The 25,823-nt window shown below is 46.0% G+C and overlaps 1 protein-coding gene across 1 annotated transcript in view; it reads right to left on the minus strand.

Annotated features, from left to right (window-relative positions):
• CYTH3 (cytohesin 3) overlaps positions 1–25,269 on the minus strand; it is a 122,154-nt gene extending 96,885 nt beyond the window's left edge. Inside the window, exon 1 of the mRNA XM_030211826.1 lies at positions 25,086–25,269. Coding sequence (XP_030067686.1) covers positions 25,086–25,110 — 25 coding nt within the window. The 5' untranslated portion in view covers positions 25,111–25,269. The remainder of the gene's footprint in view (positions 1–25,085) is intronic.
• Positions 25,270–25,823: the final 554 nt, after the last annotated feature.

Genomic DNA, 25,823 nt, shown 5'->3' on the forward strand with positions numbered 1-25,823 from the left:
CGCGTCGGGTATCCTGCTGCAGGCAGTAATGAGATGTGAATGTGTGGACAGATGACCACGTCGCAGCTTTGCAAATTTCTTCAATGGAGGCTGACTTCAAGTGGGCTACCGACGCAGCCATGGCTCTAACATTATGAGCCGTGACATGACCCTCAAGAGCCAGCCCGCCTGGGCGTAAGTGAAGGAAATGCAATCTGCTAGCCAATTGGATATGGTGCGTTTCCCTACAGCCACTCCCCTCCTATTGGGATCAAAGAAACAAACAATTGGGCGGACTGTCTGTGGGGCTGTGTCCGCTCCAGGTAGAAGGCCAATGCTCTCTTGCAGTCCAAAGTGTGCAGCTGACGTTCAGCAGGGCAGGAATGAGGACGGGGAAAAAATGTTGGCAAGACAATTGACTGGTTCAGATGGAACTCCGACACGACCTTTGGCAGAAACTTAGGGTGAGTGCGGAGGACTACTCTGTTGTGATGAAATTTGGTGTAAGGGGCCTGGGCTACCAGGGCCTGAAGCTCACTGACCCTACGAGCCGAAGTAACTGCCACCAAGAAAATGACCTTCCAGGTCAAGTATTTCGGATGGCAGGAATTCAGTGGCTCGAAAGGAGGTTTCATCAGCTGGGTGAGAACGACATTGAGATCCCATGACACTGTAGGAGGCTTGACAGGGGACTTTGACAAAAGCAAACCTCTCATGAAGCGAACAACTAAAGGCTGTCCTGAGATCGGCTTACCTTCCACTTGGTAATGGTATGCACTGATTGCACTAAGGTGAACCCTTACGGAGTTAGTCTTAAGACCAGACTCAGACAAGTGCAGAAGGTATTCAAGCAGGGTCTGTGTAGGACAAGAGCGAGGATCTAGGGCCTTGCTGTCACACCAGACGGCAAACCTCCTCCAATGAAAGAAGTAACTTCTCTTGGTGGAGTCTTTTCTGGAAGCAAGCAAGATACGGGAGACACCCTCTGGCAGACCCAAAGAGGCAAAATCTACGCCCTCAACATCCAGGCCGTGAGAGCCAGAGACTGGAGGTTGGGATGCAGAAGGGCCCCTTCGTCCTGCGTGATGAGGGTCGGAAAACACTCCAATCTCCACGGTTCTTCGGAGGATAACTCCAGAAGAGGGAACCAGATCTGACGCGGCCAAAAGGAGCGATCAGAATCATGGTGCCTCGGTCTTGCTTGAGTTTCAACAAAGTCTTCCCCACCAGAGGGATGGGAGGATAAGCATACAGCAGTCCCTCCCCCCAATCCAGGAGGAAGGCATCCGACGCCAGTCTGCCGTGGGCCTGAAGTCTGGAACAGAACTGAGGGACCTTGTGGTTTACTTGAGATGCGAAGAGATCCACCAGGGGGGTGCCCCACGCCTGGAAGATCTGTCGCACCACACTGGAATTGAGCGACCACTCGTGAGGTTGCATAATCCTGCTCAACCTGTCGGCCAGACTGTTGTTTACGCCTGCCAGATATGTGGCTTGGAGCACCATGCCTTGACGGCGAGCCCAGAGCCACATGCTGACGGCTTCCTGACACAGGGGGAGAGATCCGGTGCCCCCCTGCTTGTTGACATAGTACATGGCAACCTGATTGTCTGTCTGAATTTGGATAATTTGGTGGGACAGCCGATCTCTGAAAGCCTTCAGAGCGTTCCAGATCGCTCGCAACTCCAGAAGATTGATCTGTAGATCGCTTTCTTGGAGGGACCACCTTCCTTGGGTGTGAAGCCCATCGACATGAGCTCCCCATCCCAGGAGAGACGCATCCGTGGTCAGCACTTTTTGTGGCTGAGGAATTTGGAAGGGACGTCCCAGAGTCAAATTGGAGCAAATCGTCCACCAATACAGGGATTCGAGAAAACTCGTGGACAGGTGGATCACGTCCTCTAGTCCCCCAGCGGCCTGATACCACTGGGAGGCTAGGGTCCATTGAGCAGATCTCATGTGAAGGCGGGCCATGGGAGTCACATGAACTGTGGAGGCCATGTGGCCCAACAATCTCAACATCTGCCGAGCTGTGATCTGCTGGGACGCTCGCACCCGCGAGACGAGGGACAACAAGTTGTTGGCCCTCGCCTCTGGGAGATAGGCGCGAGCCGTCCGAGAATCCAGCAGGGCTCCGATGAATTCGAGTTTCTGCACTGGGAGAAGATGGGACTTTGGGTAATTTATCACAAACCCCAGTAGCTCCAGGAGGCGAATAGTCATCTGCATGGACTGCAGGGCTCCTGCCTCGGATGTGTTCTTCACCAGCCAATCGTCGAGATATGGGAACACGTGCACCCCCAGCCTGCGAAGCGCCGCTGCTACCACAGCTAGGCACTTTGTGAACACCCTGGGCGCGGAGGCGAGCCCAAAGGGTAGCACACAGTACTGGAAGTGGCGTGTGCCCAGCTGAAATCGCAGATACTGTCTGTGAGCTGGCAGTATCGGGATGTGTGTGTAGGCATCCTTCAAGTCCAGAGAGCATAGCCAATCGTTTTCCAAATTGAGGGTGTATCCTTGCCGGACTATTTGGAGAACCCACTGATCGGAGGTTATGAGAGGCCACCTTTGGTGAAAAGCTTTCAACCTCCCTCCGACAGGCAGGTCGCCCGGCACTGACACTTGGATGTCGGCTATGCTCTGCTGGAGCCAGTCAAAAGCTCGCCCCTTGCTTTTGCTGGGGAGCCGCGGGGCCTTGCTGAGTCGCACGCTGCTGACGAGAGCGAGCGCGCTGGGGCTTAGCCTGGGCCGCAGGCTGTCGGGAAGGAGGATTGTACCTACGCTTGCCAGAAGTATAGGGAACAGTCTTCCTTCCCCCGAAAAATCGTCTACCTGTAGAGGTAGAAGCTGAAGGCTGCCGGCGGGCGAACTTGACGAATGCGGTGTCCCGCTGGTGGAGAGACTCTACCACCTGTTCGACTTTTTCGCCAAAAATGTTATCCACACGGCAAGGCGAGTCCGCAATCCGCTGCTGGATTCTATTCTCCAGGTCGGCGGCACGCAGCCATGAGAGCCTGCGCATCACCACACCTTGAGCAGCGGCCCTGGACGCAACATCAAAAGTGTCATAAACTCCTCTGGCCAGGAATTTTCTGCACGCCTTCAGCTGCCTGACCACCTCCTGAAAAGGCTTGGCTTGCTCAGGGGGAAGAGCATCAACCAAGCCCGCCAACTGCCGCACATTGTTCCGCATGTGTATGCTCGTGTAGAGCTGGTAGGACTGGATCTTGGACACGAGCATAGAGGAATGGTAGGCCTTCCTCCCAAAGGAGTCTAAGGTTCTAGCGTCCTTGCCCGGGGGCGCCGAAGCATGTTCCCTAGAACTCTTAGCCTTCTTTAGGGCCAAATCCACAACTCCAGAGTCATGAGGCAACTGAGTGCGCATCAGCTCTGGGTCCCCATGGATCCGGTACTGGGACTCGATCTTCTTGGAATGTGGGGATTAGTTAATGGCTTGGTCCAGTTCGCAAGCAATGTCTTCTTCAGGACATGGTGCAAGGGAACAGTGGACGCTTCCTAGGTGGAGAAGGATAGTCCAGGAGCTCAAACATTTCAGCCCTGGGCTCGTCCTCCACAACCACCGGGAAGGGGATGGCCGTAGACATCTCCCGGACAAAGGAAGCGAAAAGACAGACTCTCGGGAGGAGAAAGCTGTCTCTCAGGAGAGGGAGTGGGATCAGACGGAAGACCCTCAGACTCCTCGTCAGAGAAATATCTGGGATCTTCCTCTTCCTCCCACGAGGCCTCACCCTCGGTGTCAGACACGAGTTCCCGGACCTGTGTCTGCAACCTCGCCCTGCTCGACTCCGTGGAACCCGTCCACGATGGGGGCGTCGAGAGGTAGACTCCCTTGCCCGCATCGGCGAAGCTCCCTCCGCCGACGTGGTCGGGGAGCCGTCCTGGGAGGTGGCCGCGGTAGGCACCGCACGCGGTACCGACGTCGGGGACCTCAACCTGGGCGATGGGCCAGCCGGCGCCACGCTCGACGGTACCGGAGGCGCAAGCACCGCCGGTACCGGAGGGGTAGGGCGCAACAGCTCTCCCAGAATCTCTGGGAGAACGGCCCGGAGGCTCTCGTTTAGAGTGGCTGCAGAGAAAGGCTGAGAGGTCGATGCAGGCGTCGACGTCAGTACCTGTTCCGGGCGTGGAGGCTGTTCCGGGCTGTCCAGAGCGGAGCGCATCGACACCTCTTGAACAGAGGGTGAGCGGTCCTCTCGGTGCCGATGCCTGCGGGTGCCGAATCCCTCGGCGACCCAGAGCTCTCGGTGCCGACACGGGGAGGAGACCGGTGTCGATGCTTCTTCGATTTCTTCCGAAGCATGTCACCGGAGCTCCCCGGCACCGACGAGGAGGACGTCGAATCCATCCGTCGCTTCCTCGGGGCCGAGACTGAAGAAGGTCGATCTCGGGGGGGCTGTACCGCAGGAGCCCTCAGGGTAGGCGGAGACCCACCCGAGGGCTCACCGCCACCAGCAGGGGAATGGACAGCCCTCACCTGCACTCCACCCGATGCACCACCGTCCGACGACATCAGCAGACGAGGTCCTGGTACCACCGACGTCGATGCAGCTATCCGATGTCTCGGCGCCGATGCAGAGGCCCGATGCCTCGATGCACTCGATGCAGGGGCGGCCGAGGAAGATGGTCTGGACGCTGACGACGTCGATGCACTCGAAGATCCCGGTGCCGATGCCGACGAAGAGCCCGAGAACAACACGTTCCACTGGGCTAGTCTCGCTACCTGAGTCCGCCTTTGAAGCAGGGAACACAGACTGCAGTTCTGAGGGCGGTGCTCGGCCCCCAGACACTGAAGACACGACGAGTGTCGATCAGTGAGCGAGATAACCCGGGCGCACTGGGTGCACTTCTTGAAGCCGCTGGAAGGCTTCGATGTCATGGGCGGAAAAATCACGCCGGCGAAATCAAAAGCCGAAATGGCGAAATTTGAAGCACCAAAATTTAGAGGGAGAAAAATCTCGACCGAGGCCAAAAAGAGGCCTACCCCGACGACGAAAGAAAACTTACCGGGGCAAAAAGCTGGAAGTACGGGGAGGATTTACACGAAACCCGGCGGGGGGTTTCCGGAGCACTTCCCGACTAAGAGAAAACTTTCCCGAAGGAAAAAAACACGCTCAAATAAATTGGACGCGCCGAGGTCGACTTCCCGGGGCTCGACACGGCGAAAACACGACCGTACCGAGTGCGGACAAAAGAAGACTGGCCGGCTCGAGCCGGTTTCGGGCGGGAAGACGGCCGCGCATGCGCGGTGCGCGCGGGCGCGCGAGGGCTAGCAAAGGACTTTGCTAGTGAAGTTTCCGATTGGAGGGGCTGCCGTGGACGTCACCCATCAGTGAGAACAAGCAGCCTGCTTGTCCTCGGAGAATAACATATATACAATCAAAATAAAACCAATACATACTAAGAAGCGGTAAGCCAAAACACAGGTATACTGCTCACCATTCCTGAACTAACACCCCCAGTGCTCCCCTCAAAATGGCCATGCAGCCATTTCTTTTCAGGAAAAAAAAAAAAAAAAAAAAGAGAGAGACAGCCTTTTACCTTATATGGTGTAATGCACTGGGCAGGGTTGGGTGCTGCCATCCTCGAGGCAGTGCTGCTGAAAGAGAAGGGAGTAATATGGTGTGAAGCCTCACCCAGTGCTGCCATTTTCAAGGTGGCACTGCTGGAAGAGAAGGGAGTATATCTCCCTCCTCCAACAAAGGTATGAGGGGCAGGGAAGAGGGCCACTAGACTACCAGGTCAGGGGGCTTTGATTTGTGGCCCACCAGGCTACCAGGACTTTACTGGGGGGGGGGGGGTGCGAGACCCACCGTATCTCCAGCCCCACTGAACTTATGTCGGAGGGGGGGGGGGAAGGGGGACTGCTGGATCCAGCCCCCGTGTCGCTGGCTCGAGGTGGAGATACTAGGCCACCAGGGCAATTATGTTTGGGGGTCTGGTGGTCCCATGGACCTCTAGCCCCCATGTTTGACAGGTCTGGGCTTTTGACAGCAGACCTGTCAAACAATTGCGGGAGGACTGTGCCTGAATGCATCCACAATCCTCCCATACTTTACCATATGATCAGAGATAATAGCGCACATAAATTTGCATGCTATTATCTCTGATCACAGGAGCGGTGAAGCCCTGTGCTATTTTTACATCGCTGTTTGGAAAAGCGCAGGGTTTTCGATCATCTCATAAGGAGGATGAGAAGTACAGTGGATCTTTAGTTGTAAAAAGTGAAAAGTTAGTAGAAGCACAGCTTAGCACAGTGATGGGCAACCACAATCCTCGAAGGCCGCAACCCAGTCAGGTTTTCAAGATTTTCACAATGAATATGTATGAGACTGATTTGCACATACTACTTCTATTGTATGCAAATTAATCTCGTACATATTCACTGTGGAAATCTTGAAAACTCAGTTGGGTTGTGGCCTTGAGAACTGTGGTTGCCCAGCCTTGGCCTATATGGTTTAATGACAAGTATTGGTAGTATTAGAATGAGTGACAAAGTAGACAATATTTCTCCTTATCCAGTACAGCTCATCATTTTCCTTATTCATATTCTGTCATCTTGAGCAGAGAAGCATTTAAGATACTTCTTCGTTCACACCCCAAAATTTCCCTTTTAGATATGAAAAGAAATAACTACCACAACTTGCAAGGCTGTGGCTGAATATCCAAGCTTCCCAGGGCTCCTGCACCACTTAGAACCTGGTTAGTTACATGAACCTATGGTTTTGCTAGGATTTTGCTATAACTGTACTTGCAGCTTGCAAAACTTGACCCAGCTGCTAGGGAATTCTATCATTCCAGCCTGCCTGGCTGCATGATTGCTTTCATTTCTGCTAGAACTTAACATTTCATATCTTAAAAGCGGTCACACTCCATGCAAGACCCACAACAGGATATATATCCATGCTGTGTGGTCAGCCATAAAATAAGCCCTCTTTTGTCACCTACTATGTTAATAGTAATCAATATGGCCAAGTGCTCAAAGTCATATTTTTAAAAAATATGCTAATGTAAATCTCAGGATCATCAAAACATCTTATTGAATCTGAAATGTCTTTGCATTAAACGTTTGAGTACATCATTTTTTTTATAGGAATATATTATGCAAGCCACAAAGTTTAAAAACTACACAAAAGCTATCCAGATAATGCACCACCAACTTTAGAAACACAGAAAAGCAGTACTGCTTTAGTGCGTCTGTGAGGAAATACCAGTAATTCATGAATTTCCGGCAATAACTATTTCATTGAACTGCATAGTATCATCTTGTGGTTTCAAAGAATCCTTAAAATGTAATGTAATAAAATGTGCCCCAGATGTTCTCTGAAAACAAAAACAAGAATTCTTCCATTTCATTTCAACCAAGTAGGTCAGGCCACTTCCTTCTTAAAACAAACTCAACAATGCACAAGGGACCGCAATTTTTTTTTTTTTAAAGCCTCTATGCTTGCATGGCATTAGAAGCACCAGAGATGTTTGAACAACAGTAGTACTCAAATCGCTTAATTCAAGGGGTCATTTAAACCATGCCAGCATAAATATTTGATTACATAATAAAATCAGGTCCATATCCAAACATAAAGTGATCCAGAAATGACAATATTCTCTAAGGCATTGGCTCTTTTGCTATATATTACATTCATAGACTGGATGCCCTTCCTGTTAAATAATTTTACCACTTCTGTCTCAGTCTCAAGACTGTATATATTTTAAGCAACTTCCAGGTTCTCTTATTAAATTATTCACAAGACATTATTAAAACATACAGGGGAGTCAGTCACGCAAAAATGCATCCTGCAGCAGATAAGCCAAAATGGTATTAGTCAATGGCCCCTGTAATGAAGAGCGCAGAGTACAACTTATGGCACTATATAATCATTAGTAGTAAAACCAAACAAGGCTATGAGCATATGTGAAGCCAAAGCAGTATCCTCTTACTATCTAGCATCCTGTGGCATTCTTATTTTTATTTTAATCCATTTATTTCAAACAAAAATAAAATGTTCTAGATTCTATCTGCCCTTGTTTGCGGTTCTTATGCTGAGCCTTGTGCCCCACTGCACAGTAGGTGGAATTGGAGTGGCAGAGGCAACTTCCTTGTCTCCTCCCCCTCCCCCCCTTCTTTGCCTCCTGGCTTGACTTTCTTCAGAAGGTGAAGATTTCCTGAAGAAGGGAGCCAAGTTGGAAGGCCTGCTGTGAACTGAGGGACTTGTGCAGGGTTACAAAGAATACAGTTACTGGCCAGCTTCTTTCAACCACAGCCAAAAGACTACCCTCTTATCCTGACCCCACTTATTATTAGGATTTATTTACCGCCTTTTTAAGGAATTCACTCAAAGTGGTGTACAGCAAGAATAAGTCAAACATAAGCAATAAACAACTACAGCAGTAAAAATATTCAATCAATACAAAATATGGTATAGTATACTACTTACAATGTCAACACAATACACAATAAATCATTCTAATAGACAGTATAGGATGTAAGCAAAGATGGAACATATAGATAGATAGAGTAAACAGGAGTAAGAAAATAAGGTATTAATTTAAATAAATTTGCAAATAAGGGGGTATGTTTACAAAGGCTCGTTAGCGTTTTTAACACACCTTTAAAGTTAAGGCTCATTAAACGCTAATGCACCAATACATTCCTATGGGTGCATTACCGTTTAATGCACGTCAACCATTAACGTGTGTTAAAAATGCTACTGCGCCTATAGCATGCCATCAGAAAAGTGCTTGAATATTATCTTCTTAGCTAGGGTAGAAGTGGATAAACATGACCTGCTACAATATGTGCAGCCGGTGTCATTTCTTTTATGCGTGTAAGATTAGCAAGTTAGTTACTTCTTCCATGAAAGGCCTAGTTGAAGAGCCAAACGTTCATCTACTTCCTGAAGTAGAGATATTCTAGTGTTAAGCGAAGCCTTTCGGGGAGTGCATTCCAGAGTGTGAGGGCTACTCTGGAGAAGGCTTGCTTGTGAGTATCACATCATGAGATGTCCTTTGGAGAGGGTGTGATTAGGGACACTGCTTGGGAGGACCTTAGTGACCTTGGAGGAGTGTAGAGGGAGATCCTGTTCAATTATTCTGGGCCATTTCCTTTAAAGACCTTGAAGATCAGAGTTTTAAATTTGGCCCTGTGTTGTACTGGTAGCCAGTGAAGTTTTTGCAAAACTGGTGTGATGTGGTCACATCGCTTTTAACCTTCTATTAGTCTTGCTGCAGCATTCTGAATCAATTGGAGCTGGTGCAGACCCGCTATAGTCAGACCAGTGTAGCATGCATAGGTCAAATTGTGAAACATTCAGGGAGAGATGCAGAAAAGCTCACAGTAGAGCCACATGCGGATATCTGAGCATGCGGATTCTACCATGAGTGTAATATTGCAGCACGCAGGAAGCAAATTACATGAAAATTTTATGACCAGCAAATGTGGGGAGGGGGGGGGAAGGTATGCCGGATGCATGCATAAGGTTTCACAGTAAACGCGGCTTCTTGTGGGCATGTTCAAACCAAAATCTAAAGCGTCAGCACAATCAGTGCTTCTTTTTCTGTGCCTAAATATAAGACTTGCACAAATTGTTTTCTATTTACAATTTTTTAAGAGGCTCATATTTAGGCACAGAAAAACAGGAACCAATGTGCGCTTGTTCAAACAAAACAAAGTGAAAATACATTTCTTACTTACCATCTCCCTTTAAAACTTGCCAGGGCTTCCTTCTGCTTGCATAACAAGACAAAACCAGCACTTTTCTGCATACCACGGAATGCATAAATTACCTCATCTGCATACATTTTCATACAACTTGCGGCTGTGTCTTCCGCACAAGTTAACACCCGTGCACAAGTCCTCTCTGCATTCCTCAGCGTGTACAACCGAATTCAACCCTCAGTTACCCTGCGGCTAAGCTCACGGTTGCTTTCTGCATCAGCCTCTCAGTGATATGTTTGGTTGGATGTACTATAGACGCAGCTGGACAAGTAACTGAGCCATGAGGAACTCAGTGTACAGACAAATCAATTAAACACACCATTTTGTAATGGCAAAGAACTTCCTCCTACCAAATAACTGGACTGTGATGGGAGGTGCCATGCAGAGGGCAGGGCTGGCAAACTATTGTGCACTTGGGTAAGCATTTTGATTTATACATACTTCCATATACATGACTTGGGACCACTGGCCTGGACTGAGGTGAGTTATAAAAAGGTAGGCCCAGCAAGTGATTATGTTGTACTACTACTACTTAACATTTCTAGAGCGCTACTAGGGTTACGTAGCGCTGTACAATTTAACAAAGAGAGACAGTCCCTGCTCAAAGAGCTTACAATCTAATAGACAAGTGAACGGTCGGACCGATAGGGGCAGTCAAATTGGGGCAGTCTGGACTCACTGAACGGTAAGGGTTAGGTGCCGAACGCAGCATTGAAGAGGTGGGCTTTAAGCAAAGACTTGAAGACGGGCAGGGAGGGGGCTTGGCGTAAGGGCTCAGGAAGGTTGTTCCAAGCATAGGGTGAGGCGAGGCAGAATGAGCGGAGCCTGGAGTTGGCGGTGGTGGAGAAGGGTATTGAGAGGAGGGATTTATCCTGTAAACGGAGGTTACGGGCGGGAACGTAAGGGGAGATGAGGGTAGAAAGATAGTGAGGGGCAGCAGACTGAGTGCATTTGTAGGTAAGAAGGAGAAGCTTGAATTGAATGCGGTATCTGATCGGAAGCCAGTGAAGTGACCTGAGGAGAGGGGTGATATGAGTAGAGATATGTTGTAGAGATCACACTCATTTGAGCCCTCACTCATTATTCCTCCTCCACCAGTTCCACTTCATGCAGAAGGGTCTCAGAAACTGAGGCTCAGAAGCATAACCCACTGTATTACTAGATTTCATGTGGAGTGGAGGAGTAGCCTAGTGGTTAGAACACCAGTCTTGACATCCAGAGGTGGCCAGTTCAAATCCCACTGCTGCTCCTTGTGATCTTAGGCAAGTCACTTAACCCTCCATTGCCTCAGGTACAAAATTAGATTGTGACCCCTCTAGGGACAGAGAAATATCCAGTGTACCTGAATGTAACTCACCTACTGAAAAAGGTGCAAGCAAAATCTAAATAAAGCTAAAATAAATAAAATTAGAGCTTCAGTACCGATCTTGATCACTGCTTTCACAAGAGGCAAACCTTAGAGAAGTAAAGCAAGTGGTCCAACCAGTAAGAAAAAAAAAAATCTGAGCACACCTTCCTGCCTACTGCTGTCCCTTTTCCCTGTCCTGCAAGTACATGTGCTCTGAAATAGATATACATACTTTTAACTACTGGGTGGAATCACAGAAGCCAACAATTCAAAACGATTGGTGGTGCTAAGCCATAAGGAAATTACCCCTTTCTGGACACAGTCAATGAGTCTACTCAAATATTGGGTGTGCTCAAACACCCGCAGCACCCACAGAGCTGGCTTCTATGGGTGGAAGACAATTTTCAGCTAAGAAAAAAATGTACCCAAACTGCTCCCCACTTTCTATTCTTTCAGAGGCTCCAAAGAAAAGCCAGTATCATTTAATGGTGCCTTAATTCATTTACAAAGCAGTACTACACTTAAATCATTCTAAATTTATACCCTCGATGTACCATCAGAAAATTCTAACTCTTTAGCCTTCATTCTCACTTCTTGGTGTGGTAAATCTCACTCTTTGAGATGGCTCAGCCTTGGCATTTCCGTTGCCTGGAGCCATTAAGTTTTGGATGACATAATTTGGGGTATCGCTAACATTTGTGTATTTTTTTAATATAAATTTTGCATATTGTTTTAATAAAAGCTGACATCCATTCTATTATCATCACCTGGCTATTGTGTTACAAATCAAGGTCAGGTATACATATAAAGTAGCGCATATGAGTTTATCTTGTTGGGCAGACTGGATGGACCATACAGGTCTTTTTCTGCTGTCACCTACTATGTTATGTATGTTACTATGTGTTATTTGTAATGGGGGGGGGGGGGGGTGGAGGAGTTTATAGGCTTCAGAATCAAATCACAGAAGCTTCAGTGTTGATCTGTTGCTCCTTGGGCTACAGTTCCTCAGTAGTCAGCAAACAATCTGCAGACAGGTCAGAGGTCTGCAGTATTAGCGAACACCTTTTCTTTGTGTTACAGAAGAGGCATTCATGCTTCAGAAATGGTTATACTAATGAATGTTAGCAAGGCCCCTTAGACAAGAAAAGTTCTGATTAGACAAACAGCAGGATCCTGGAAGGGAATAGGAGCTCATTAACATTATGAATTCTGTACATAATTCATTAAAGGGTGCTGGTAACAAAGATCATAAGACAGACTCAAACACAAGTCCTAACACTCGCTACATAAACGCGGATGATGAACTGAAAGTTCACCTAATATATAGAGACTGGTCACAAGAACACTCAAAAAATCTGAGTTCTGAGCAAAGAACAACTTTTCTTTTTTAATCAACAAAGGAATATGCACAGCTGACAATACAGGAAAAGTGACCAACATTTTGAAGAGAACCCATACCCCCCCCCCCCCCACCCAAACTAAAAATTGCCACCATATCTGCACAAGTACAAATACCATCCCAACCTGGGTCAACCGTGTTATTACTTCACGATGACCCAGAGGACTAGATAGCTAGTGCACATATAACAAGTCCACCTACCCCCTCTGAAAATATGCTTAAGTCACAGATTAAATAAAGAACTCTGGGTTCGGTGTGGTAGAATCCCAAAACCAAGACCATGTTTGTTGAAATTTTAGGAGACCAAATCTTGGCATCCAACCTTTCCAGTTTCAACAGGTAAAATAGTTCATTCCTCCAGAAAGTCATGGAAGGTGGGTCTTGTTGTCGCCAATGAAACAAAAGACATCTAAGGGCAACAAAAAAATGCCTTATGCAACAGTAGATTGGGTACCTTGGGCAATCTCACAGAAACAGAATTAGAAAATAATATATCAGCTCACAGCGGGATGCGTTTATCAATAATGGGGCAAACATACGCCAGAATGTTCCCCCAAAAGGAACAAATTTGCTCACAAGACCAGAACATATGTACCAAAGTTGCGGGAATATCCCTACATTTAAGGCAAGCAGCTGAATCAACTATTTTAGCCAAACAGGCACGATGTGGTGAAAAGTAGAGTCTGAAAAGGGATGGAAAACACACACGAGGATGTTATAATGCCGTTGTATCGCTCCATGGTGCCACCGCACCTCGAGTATTGTGTCCAATTCTGGTTGCCGCATCTCAAACAAGATATAAAGGAATTAGAGAAGGTGCAGAGAAGGGCGACGAAAATGATAAAGGGAATGGAACGATTTCCCTATGAGGAAAGGCTGAGAAGGTTAGGGCTCTTCAGCTTGGAGAAAAGGTGGCTGAGGGGTGATATGATAGAAGTCTACAAGATAATGAGCGGATTAGAGCGGACAGATGTGAAGCGTTTGTTTATACTTTCAAACAACAACAAAACCAGGGGACACAAGATGAAGCTAGAATATGGTAGATTTAAAACAAATAGGAGAAAGTTTTTCTTTACTCAGCGTGTAGTTAGACTTTGGAACTCATTGCTGGAGAATGTAGTGACAGCAGCTGGCCTTAAGGAATTTAAAGGGGTTTTGGACAGATTCCTGAGGGAAAAGTCAATTGGGGGGGGGGGGGGGTTGCCAGGTTCTTGAAGCCTGGATTGGCCGCTGTCGGAAACAGGATGCTGGGCTTGATGGACCCTTGGTCTTTTCCCAGTATGGTGGTGCTTATGTACTAAAAGGAATTTGTATTGCTGAACTTGTAAACATACAGACAAGACAGACCTGGTGAGTCGTTTAAGATGGCTCATCAACAACTGTAGGCCTTCCCTAGTAATTTGCTCCTCAGACTGCAGCTCCGCATTCCACGATAAAGCTAACTGCTCATACTCCCACTTAGGGGCAGGGCTCCTCAAACTAATTTGAAAGAAAGTCGTTTTTTCTTTGTACATTTAAGCATTAAAGTTTCCACTAACAAGTACAATGCATCCAGTGTGGATACATAATGCTGAACTTGAGTACATTGCAACCAGTCTGTGGACTACAAATAGCCCCCTTGTTGGAGCTCTGCGAAGATTTTACTGTACCTTCCTCAGTCACCACATCACAGACATAAATCAAGCCCCTTGCATTCCATTGTTTCAGATACGATTTGGAGAAATCCAGGTCCAAATCCCTATTCTCCCACAAAGGGAGTAGAATGGTAGTAGGAGGAGAAAGCTGCAATTGCTTACACATCCATTTCCAAGCTTGTCTCATGGATTATAATAGAGGATGAGATTTTGTGCCCACAATCCATGTAGGTGCACTCGAATGAAGAAAACAGAGTAAACGAGTGGGATCCACCAGCTGCTGTTCCAATGCCAACGGGGTTTAAAAAAAAAGTGGTACCATTAACCCAATCCACCAGATGATGTATAATACATGCCACATACCAGGATCAGATAGGGCTAGACACCCCCTGCCCTAAAGGCAGATACAATTGCTCCAATGAGTGTCTAGTTTTGTTGTTATTTCACAGAAACTTCAATTATTTTATAAATGTCCTCACATCTCTATTGATCACATACATGGGAAAGGTTTGTAACACATATAACCATCTTGGAAAGAGGGCCAAAGTGTCAAAGGTAAGGAGGACAGAAATTGTAGAACATCAAAGTAACACATTCTCACCTTTTCAACATACACAGACAACATTTCTAAGAACAACATTTTTAAACTTGAGCTGTCAAGGCTTCCATCCCAGTACGCTCCTCCTCTTTTGCAGCTACCAGGTCTCACCTGTGCTTGAATCATAAGCCAGTACCATTTTTCCAGAGTTATTTTCCCATCATGACATCAGACGTGCTCAGTGAAATGCCTTGCCCAACTGGGGAGTGCTCTTGACCTCCCCTCCTGTGACTACCAAAAGTCAAGCTAAGGATCAAATGTGTCTGTAGGTCCCTGGACCACAGGCTTAACTACTTGTGCAGACCAAGATTTTGCTTTCCTCGAGTAACTCAAAGTAGATAAGAGCCACAAAAAGTAGAAGAAACTGAGTTAAGCCTGAAGCAGTCACACACGTGCTTATTCACGGTGCCAGGTCCCACAGGTTTTTCTTAGATGGTGTAGGATTGTTCTTTGTAAGCAAAGAGAACTTTATTCCCCAACATAGTCAAAGCTACTCAAACAAGGAGGAAGGCTTTTCTCCAACTAAATCCTCAAATGTTTCTTTTAGGGGTTACCCTGTACTGTACGGTTAAATATCATGGGAACAATTACTTCTGTGTAGGCCCATAGCATTTGGAGGTGTTACTTTTTTTTCCTTTTTTCTCCGACCTAGATTAGGGAAAAAGTAGGTAATTTGGGCATGATGATATATTTAATTAAGGCAATTTTTGAATTATGTATTGTGACAGCTCCCCCTCGTTATGAGAAGTGGACTTCATGATTATTTTGAATTTAGTTTCCTTTTTTCTTAATTAAGATTGCTTAAACTGACCCACTAACTTTTATTTGAATCTGTAAAGTGAACTTGCAAATAAAAAGAAAGAAAGCAAAATTTAACCGTCAGAGGTTCAAATCCCAACAAAATACATACACTCATTTTACCACCTTCTTAACTAGAGTAATGTCAAATCTGTCTGTACAGTATTTGGCAAAATATATTATCTCATAATAACACATGGCCTGCTGTGATACCACCTTTGTCCAGTCTTGCTTTACTAAATCCTTATGTAGGTATTGCTTATCCTTTCTGGAGCCTATCCAAGGCACATTAATCAAAAAGACTAGTACGAAAAATTAAAATCACAGACCTAGAATTCAATAGTGTTAACCCAAGAGGAGATATTTTGAAGAAATTGTTCCTAGTAAAACATCTAAAAAAAAAAATCTAATGTTTCTTTAACAGTTAGACAAAATACCAAACAAGGTTGTAACACCAACATGAGTTGTTATCATTTAGGTAATAAAGCAAAATTCTGGGAAAGCCAAAGAAAATGTAATTAAAAAAATAAATAAAGGATTTAAAGGGGGGGTGGAATTAAGAGGAAAACAAAAGAAACACCTATCAAATAAGGCTTAACATGACACCCACTGGAATATAAAGCGTATGTATTCCCGTACTTGACAACTGCAAACAATTATCCATAGGAGTAAATCTGTGTGGAACAGAGCCAAATATCTCATATCAGCTCAAATCTCATCCCTCTGGCATGAGAAGAAATGTGGGACAAATGTATCCAGATATGTGCCTACATGGGCAGCTCAGGAATTTAGAGATTAGGACCATTATCTCTTCCTTGCCCATATTGTGTAACGGAGGCATATTAGCATGAAATTTATTTCCAAATACATTCCCAATTTATACAACTAGAAACTAGATTGGACTCAAATTTGCCTGTTTTGAATTATACACACCAAATAGCTCTGGACAAGAGCCCTCTGAGAAAAGAAATATTTAAAGGAAAGAGATGCAAGGTATGATGTGGTAGCCCACACACTACTGGCAGCTTGTTTGGGAGAAACCGTCTTCTATTTTCTTGAAACCAATACCAGTCTATGGGAAAGAAGATGGTGAATAGGTTGGACAAAGACGAACGACCTCTGTTTGGGTACTGCTACAATCCTTGGAGGCCTAGGGGTGATCAGGGTAGTCTGCAGTATAAAGGGGAAACTGGAAAAGGGGTAACACTGCAAAGTTGCTACACAAACTGCACATAAGAATAGCAAAGCACCTGGATGGGAACCACAAAGGGGGAGAAATTGTTTCTTAGCAAGGCCTGCATCTTGGGGAAAAAATGCATCCTACTTCATTGGACTAATGATTGCCCACCCTCCTTTTGGCACTGGAGGAATCGACTTCAGGAATTGCTGACATGGGAATCTAGAGGGGCAGGACTGTCGCCGGGAAGGCAGCGGAGGTTCCTAGCAATATGGGGGGCATACATAAACACTATATCACCTAAGGCGAGAAGTCATATCTTGAATAGACTTCCCTGGAACCAGTAAAGAGAATTTGCCTGTAAGCAATGCACGGGGAGGGGAGGGGGGAAGTTTGGGGAGATAAGGAAGAAGAGATTTAGGTTAGGAAGATTAAAGACTAGTTTTGGCCCTGTTTATCAGGATCTCTTATTGTATATGTTAACTGAGTTTCAATATGTATCATGGTTAACTTTTGTTACAGGGAAGATTTTAGATGATATAGGCTAATATCATTATGAAGTTAGTAAAGCATACCAACTTGAGAAGGGGGGGACGGGGGGTAAAGGGGAATAGGGGGGAGAAAAGTTACTAAATCATAAAGCTGATAGCTGTTTTGCACTATCTTTAACCCTGTTACATGAGAGGTTATTGCCGCAATGTTAAGTCTACACTTATATGGTTTACTGTCTTTGTATTATGTTCTTAATAAAAATATTGAAACATAAGAATAGCAAAGCACTGCAAAACACATCTCTGTAGAACTAGAAGTACTGTTCTTTAACTTGTTATCCATTTGAAAAAAAAAAAACATTCTGCTAACGAACAGCTTCAAGAGGAAAAAAAGGGGTCTAGGATAAGCCAGAGCTCTCTGATACATCAATTAAAACATTACTTTTCTTGACTCTCCCCGCCCCAACCACACTCGGCGTTTCTGGAATAATACAAAACTATAGCCACTGGAGGACTAGAACCTTCATCAATAAAAAATGTTGAAGCTAAATATGTCAGAATTTCAATATTTGAACATACAGTTAGTAATACCAAAATGAAACAGACCTTCATCAATCTTTTAACAGTATGGCCCTGCCCCACCCCCCAAATTGTGCCAACTAGCGACAACTGTTGTGTCTATGAATCCCACCAGATCAAAGTGTCCCCATCAATATGCTTTACATTGTTTTTTAATAGACGTCATCAATACGCATATTATACCATGAGGGTTCAGTAGACCATTCTACATATTAACCCCTCCCTATCCCCACCTCCCCCTCCCTTCCCTCCCACCCATTCTCTATCAACGTATCCGTATCCCTGACTGTCCATATGCCTTCTATCCCATAAAACTCCCTTCCCTAAGTCAGCCTTTACGTAGATCATTCAATGGTTCATTGCAAGCATCTTAAATTTCCAATCGATTCACTTGTCTCTTATTATCCCTTCATATTCTTACTATCCCACCTCTCCTCTCCTCCCAGTATTCATCCAGTCATCTCAATATAATGTGATCAACAAACAAAGAAAACAAAAAAAAATAGAAGAGAAGGGGGGACGGGGGGACGAGAAGAGTGTCCACCAGTTCACCCCCAACTTATGTTAACCTGACCAGCCTTACTCCCGGCTGCAACGGAGCATACTCATTCCATTTCAGCTGACATATTTAAGCACATATTAATGAAAATAAATCCCAAGAGGTACACATATCTATTCTAGGAAAAGTTTAGCAATCTTACGGGCCCTTTTACTAAGCTGCAGTAAAAAGTGGCCTTAGCGTATGCTTATGTCTGTCATTCCCACACACCAAAGCCATTTTTACCATGTAGGTAAAATGGTCGTTTTTCTAGTTCCAGCATTAATGGCCACGAGCTAGTTTTCTCACTAGTGTGTGAGCACTTAACTATACCTATTTTGTAGGTGGTAAGGGCTCACACGCTAATTGGTTAACATGCGGCAATGTAGCTACGCTACTCAATTAGCATAGAACACACCTACTCTCCACCCCCTGACCCACCTCACTGCTAAAAAATTAAGTTTATTTTTTAGGGCGTGGGAAGCATGCACACATGTAAAAATTACTGTGGGACACCTGAGCACGCCCCACGGTAAGCACGCATTAGTGCTTACCACAATTTAGTAAAAGGGCCCATGGAATTTTTTCTTGATCTTATTTTACAGATTTTCAGTATAACACACATTAGAGAGTTTATTTAAAACACTGCTAAACTTTGCATGCTACTCTGAGCCAGGGCCTTTTAGGATGGAAAGAGAAAAACATTATGATAGTCAGAAAACATAATTCCAGCCATCTTCAGAGCAGCCATAGCCTGCTATAATTTCTTTTGGAAGAGGTAAGGTGTGTTGTTTACAAGAAGAAACCCTTGCCCACCTTCCTCTTCTTGAGAGAGTTGTCAAAAGTCTGATGGTGAACAAAAAAAAAACACCACACCATTCTTTCACCTTCAATGGAAAAATTAGTTCTTTCCTGATAATTTTCTTTCCTTTAGTCCCAAAGAATCAGTCCAGATACCACCCTTCTCCTTCTGTTTTGTTGGGTTATTTTTTTTATTTTCTTGTTTCTTAGGCACAAGGTTAGTGATGTTTGATCTTCAAAGTTTATAAAAATTTGTTAGCTGTATGAGTTCTTCTTTCCATTCACTTCTTACTGCTTGTCTATTCAAATACTGAATGGAACCCCAGTGCACAGTAGCCTTATGTGGCAAAGTTCTAATTTGCTCTCTCTCTCCACCTGCTGATAGATGGGCACAACCCACAAGTATGGACTAATTCTTTAGAGATGCTAAGGAAATAATGTTATTAGTTAGGAAGTTGGACTATTCTGAACCCGTCAACTGGATCCTCTTTGCTGCTTGCATTATTTTTGCATCTTGTTCTGAAATGCAATATGTACGTAGATATCTACTCATTTTGTTACATTTTCAGATATTAGATCCATTGGCATAATTCATGGTTTTCTTTTTATCCTATTATACTAGTATTTGTCTTTCATGCTAATATGCTTGCCTAGATCATTGTCCTCTTATAATTATTTAGCTGCATAAACAGAACAAAAGGAAAGATTTAAACATTTTTATCTTTCTTAAATGTTTTTATTGTGGGTGTCCAAAAACATATAAACAAGCATACAGGATAAGATCAATAGTAGTCATCATGAAAAGCCACATTAGCTCAAAAGAACCGTTTGTTTGTTGCTATCCTAATTAAAACCTTACAGAAGACCAGAAACCTATCACCACATTATAATTACACATATTTCAAGCCCATTTTAGTTATTTTCACTGTCTTTCTGTTTGGTACAGGAGGAAAAGAGTTGGGTTTAAGATGCTTCACAGATACTGATTGCTATGCATGCCCTTTAACAGTCAGGTTCAGCTTCTTGGATGATAAAATGTAACCTTACTCTACAATGCTAATTGGTAGACAGAAGAACAAAGAAAAAAAAAAATATATATATATATATATATATATATTTAATTTTTGCATTCCACAGTGATTAAATATTTTAAAGTATAGGGGAAATTAAGCCTTTCAATTAGACAGGCTCAAGTCAAGCACTGACAATGCAGCAAGATGGCTAGTACTGCCTTCCAGACAGACATTAACCAAGATCCAATCTGCTTACATGTTAGAGAATCCAGGGCACGTCCCATAAGACTAGAGAGAGTGGAGGGGGGGGGGGGGGGAGTAGAGGAGTGGCCTAGTGGTTAGAGCACAAGTCAACCTGGGAAGCCCAGTTAAAAACCCTGCTGCTGCTCCTTCAGAAAGTCACTTAACCATCCACCGCTTCATGTACAAACTTGGAGCTCCATTTACAAAGTGGCACTATCAATTAGCATGCGCAGAATGGGAAGAAGTGCAAAAGAGCTGAATGGGGGTTTTTTTTCACATTCAGCTGCAGGGGCCTAGCTACGGGGGGAGCCACAGGGGCCTGGGCCCCCCCCCCTGCAAATTTCATCCAGGCCCCCGGTTTGGCTGGCGTAGTGTGCACAGGAAGAGCAAGGGGCAGGCAGCGAACGCGGCTGCGCCAGAGACCACTGAAGAAGGCTGAAGAAGGCTTCGGCTGGCGGGGGTTGGGGACCCCCACAAGCAGAAGTATTTGTTTGTGAGAGGACAAGGTGAGGCAGTGGGGGGAGGGGGCGAGGCAGCACTCAAAATGTGCCCCCAACCATGGGCTCTGGCCCCCTGCCACAGTGGGGTCTGGCTACGCCCCTGATTCAGCACGCCACTAATTGGTAGCACTGCTTTGTAAAAAGAGCCCAGAGACCGTAAGCTCTCTAGGGACAGAGAAATACTTTCTGTACCTGAATGTAACTTGCATTTGTTTTGAATGTATCTCACGCTTTTTTCAGATATACCTCAATACAGCTTCTAAATCACACTCACTCAAAATTTGTTGCTCTCAAATTTACCTTGTTGTATTCATGCTTATATTTGGCAATTTTTATTATTGTTATGCTGTTAAAATTTTAAGTTTTATGTTAAACAGTACTTGCTGTATATCACCCTGGGTGAATCTCTTCATAAAAGTGGTTAATATCATAAGTAAATAATTGCTGCAGCTACGTTCCACGTCAGAGATGGCAAAGTCAGGAAATGTATTTGAACACTGTAAAGTGATTTTGAATGAAAAGAACTTTACATCTAGAAACTGTTGACAGCACTGTGTAGTTTGTTCCCGATGGTTACAATAAGTTATATCTCGGTGGATCAGGAAAGCATTCCATATCAGATTGTTGGCATGCAAATTAAGTTGTTGTTCTGCTTTACATCTAATCCTCTTGCTTTCAGGTCTGCAAAAGATTGTAGCACCTCACTAAGAGGCAGATGCACTAAAGCTAAATGAGCCTTTAATGACCCTCCAACGAGGAAAATTTGATCCGTTGCATGCATCAAAGGGCTTTTACCGAGGAAGCCAGCAGCTAACGAAAACGGAATGGAGATGAGCAATTAGTGTGAAAACCCCATTGAAACGACATGCACTAACCCTTTCCGATTGCCTTTACGCAGGAAAAAGGCAGGAAAACTAACGAGAGGTCTGGACCTCTCGTTAGGACAGCTCTGTGCCAGGAAAAATAGTAAAGTGAAAAAATAAACTTTGAGCCAATCCCAGCGCATTAGCAGAGCTAAAAGCGCTGTGATTGGTCCAAAGGACGTCAGCAAACACATCAAATAAAAAAAATAAAAAAGGATCAGGAGGGGGCAAGGGCGCTCATCAGGAGCGTCCTGTACGGACGGCCTTGCCCCCCCCCCCCCGCTGCTCCCCACTTTCCGCCGCTCCCCCCCCCCCCCCCCGAAAAAGCAAAATGCTAGCTGCCCCGGTCCCCCTCCCTTCCTGTTCCTGTGTTCTACACAGCTAACTCCGCCTCCCGTCATTCTTTCGCCCCGTGCCCCGCCACCGCTGCCCCCCCTGAGGTCGACTACGCCGCTCCCCCCCTCCACCGAGACCCCCCTCCCTATTAACGACCCGAGCAGCGCCTCTCACCTCTTTCAGAAGCGCTGCACGGGCAGGAAGATCTATTGTGTTGGTTGTAGAGTCTCCATGACGTCTCTTCTTCCCTGGCCCAGGCCCCGCCTCCTTCTGACGTAAGTAACCTACGTCAGAAGGAGGCGGGGCCTGGGCCAGGGAAGAAGAGACGTCATGGAGACTCTACAACCAACACAATAGATCTTCCTGCCCGTGCAGCGCTTCTGAAAGAGGTGAGAGGCGCTGCTCGGGTCGTTAATAGGGAGGGGGGTCTCGGTGGAGGGGGGGGAGCGGCGTAGTCGACCTCAGGGGGGGCAGCGGGGGCGGGGCACGGGGCAGAAGAATGACGGGAGGCGGAGTTAGCTCTGTAGAACACAGGAACAGGAAGGGAGGGGGACCGGGGCAGCTAGCATTTTGCTTTTTCGGGGGGGGGGGGAGAGCAGCGGAAAGTGGGGAGCAGCGGGGGGGGGGGGGGCAAGGCCGTCCATACAGGACGCTCCTGATGAGCGCCCTTGCCCCCTCCCGATCCTTTGTTTTTGGATTTTGCTGACCGGGTAGCCATGTGTATTTGTTGTGGCTTTTTTTTGTTTTTGTTTTTACGTTTGCAGCATGCGCAGAGCAGCCAGCAAAACGCTTGGCTGCTCTGCGCATGATTTAGGGGCCGATTACCGATGTGTATTGTGATTCTTTGATACATTGTACGTTTGAATACCGATCTGAGCATGTGTGACTTTTTTTTTTGGTGCATTCTTCGTTTTTAAAAAATCGTTAGGGACTTTAACGATTTTGATTTTTTTACGTTTGGTTGCTGCATCTGCCTCTAAAAGAGAATGCCTGCTCTTTTAACTAGGACTCAGTCCTAGTCTAAGATCCATGAAGATTCAGTTATTGCATAAATTATTTTGTTTGGTTTGGCACTCTGCCAGAACTGATGAAGGTTTATCAAGGGCACTTAATATCTTTGCAACCTTGAATTCCCTTTTTCCGCCTTACCTACTGACAGCTATTTTAGCACAGCAATCACTCTGACAATAGCCCCAGCCCAACATTTATTTGAATTTAGCTCACAACCCCACTCTCCCTCTTCCTTCACACTCTAACCAATATCCCATCCCCACTCCTTTGTCCAGGATCAGAGGCATAGCTAGGAACAGTAGCAGCTGCTCTCCCAAATGGATTTGGAATAAAATGGCACCTATGCAGATCAGCTCTTCTGCTCCACACAGACACCTATTTTACAAAAGGTCTGCTCCCGCCTGACATCAAAACCTGGTTATGTTTCTGCTCAGAATCCCATCTCCTCTGCCCAGCATCTCTTCTTTCTCCACTCAACAGCACAGCCGTTTTTCCCCCATCTGCATCCTGCCTAACCTAGTTCAACTTATTTGCCCATTTTACAGAGCCCAGCACACTCTCTTTCTCCATCCCACCTTCCACTCGCTCAGCATACTCTTTTTAGCACTCTCAAGTCATGCAGTGCTCTCTCTCAGCAACCTGTCTCCCCCCCCAATCATAACAGCTCAGACCTCCTTTCCTTTTATGCCATTGTCAGGATGAAGTCTGCCAGCAATCTTGAGGGCCTCTGCCAGTGGCCTGCAGCCAGCACTTCTAATGTCCTGCTTGCTGATCTCACAAGGCACAACAAAATATTTGCTACCAGTTTTAGAAATATTTGTGGTCTGTGTCAAACTGATAGAGAGGTGCCAACCTAGACAACCATCTAGTTCATCAGTTGAAAATCTGCATTTATTGGACTGCTCTGTTCCTAGATGGGTCACTAGTAATATCCAGCAAGGGAAAAAAAAATTTGATCCACTGGAATAGTTTAGTCAAACAATAAAATACTACATGCACAATAGCTCAGAACATGGTATATTTTTTTCAAGTTCTACTTATCTTACCATTATCCCAGGCACCCTCCCATGCCCCATGTCATTACTGTAACTCGAAATATTCTAGGTAGGAACTGAAGGAAATAGTTCTAGCTCAAAATATCAATGTGACCTTTCCATGGCTTTATTACCTCGTCTTCTAATATTACTCCATGCACGTGTAAAAATACATAAACATGTACTATACACACAATTATAAAAGCATGCATATTTTGTTACAGTCACACCCACGAGCCAACTTTTCAAAAGGACTCTGCTGTTAAACACCACCAATTAAACTTCCCAATCAGTGTGCTCATTATCAGACATCTATGGCTATACCCCATTTTTAAATCACCATCACCAAAGGTTACATTGCAGTTACATGCATTGGTGCGATACCTACATGGAATTCTCAAAACAACACAATAACATCTGGCGTTATTACATTTGTAACAGCAGCAGGTAGAAGGACCTTCCCCAAGCCTTAAAACCAATGCACGCACGATGAAAAGAGGCCATGTAACAACTTTGCTTCACGTCCAGCTGAGTTCTGCAACAGCTTCTTCTCCTGACCTGCTGTTACAATCAGAGCTTAGAAGAAGCGCAATTCCCCTCAGTCCCAAAGTTTACCGCTGATGCCGTCATAGTCTGTCAGGATCGGTGGTACAACAGCACTGTGTACCTTGTTGCAGTTTCCTGACGCCACCAGTGAACCCGGACTTCCAATCACTTTTCTAAGGGGGGGAGACACCGTTTCCTCCAGCTCAAGCCCACACGTTTTTCGTTAACCGCTTATGAAGGAAGCTCAGCCGCGCGCGGGCACCGCAAAGCAGCGCGAGCCCAGTCCCACCAGCCCGCACTTTCCCTCTCAGCCCCTCACCGACAGCTCGGTCCGGGGCCCCGCCGGGCTGCAGGGCTTCCGGGAGGAGGAGGACCGAGGGTGCCGGGGACCACCGCGCGCCACCATCCCCATCCGAGGGCCAGAAAAAAAAAACCCCACAAAACCCTCTCTCTCAAGTACTCACCACAGCCGCTCTCCTCCTCCTCCATCCCTGCCGCAGTCACAGCCCAACGCCACCCGGAGACTCTCCACTGTTAAATCCACAGCGCGAGACCAGGTCAGGAGAGCGACGCCGAAAACGCAACCGCAGAATCCGCAGCCGCTACAAACAACCACAAGCGGCGGCACCGCCGGAGCAGCAGAAGCACCCAGCAACTGGCCCCGCCCCTCCGCCAGTGAGGCGCGTCACCAAGCCCCGCCCACCCCCCAGCAGTCACGTGACACGCCGGGGTGCGGCACTCGCTAAACCCTGGGTGTTTTAGTGACCGAGGTTAAAGGTAAGGTTAGAACCGTGGCTGAGGTTAGGAATGTGCACCGTGTTCGGGGGGGAGGGGGCGGGAGCAAAGAATTCATTGGGAGGAGGAGGAGGAGAAGGAGGAGGGGAATCAATTGAGCGTTAGCGTCCGCAATATCTAAGGGGGCGCCGCGCGCCGCCCCTGCTCGTGCCAATTTACCACTGGGTCCTTTTACTAAGGTGCACTAACGGATTATTGTGTAATTGTAGTACAGCTCTTGTATTCTGCTAAATAATACCCAAACTCAATGGTTTGAAGCGTAGCAAAGAAAAGAATATGCGGAAAAGTGATTAAAAGACTGGAATTTTCTGAATAGGAAAGTTCAATTTTTTTTTCAGAAAAGGATAGACGTCGAAGGTGTAAGTGATAAGGTAGAGAGAGAGCCAGAATTGAACAGCTAATACATA

This window comes from Microcaecilia unicolor, chromosome 8 (genome assembly GCF_901765095.1).
Source record: "Microcaecilia unicolor chromosome 8, aMicUni1.1, whole genome shotgun sequence".
NCBI lineage: Eukaryota > Metazoa > Chordata > Amphibia > Gymnophiona > Siphonopidae > Microcaecilia > Microcaecilia unicolor.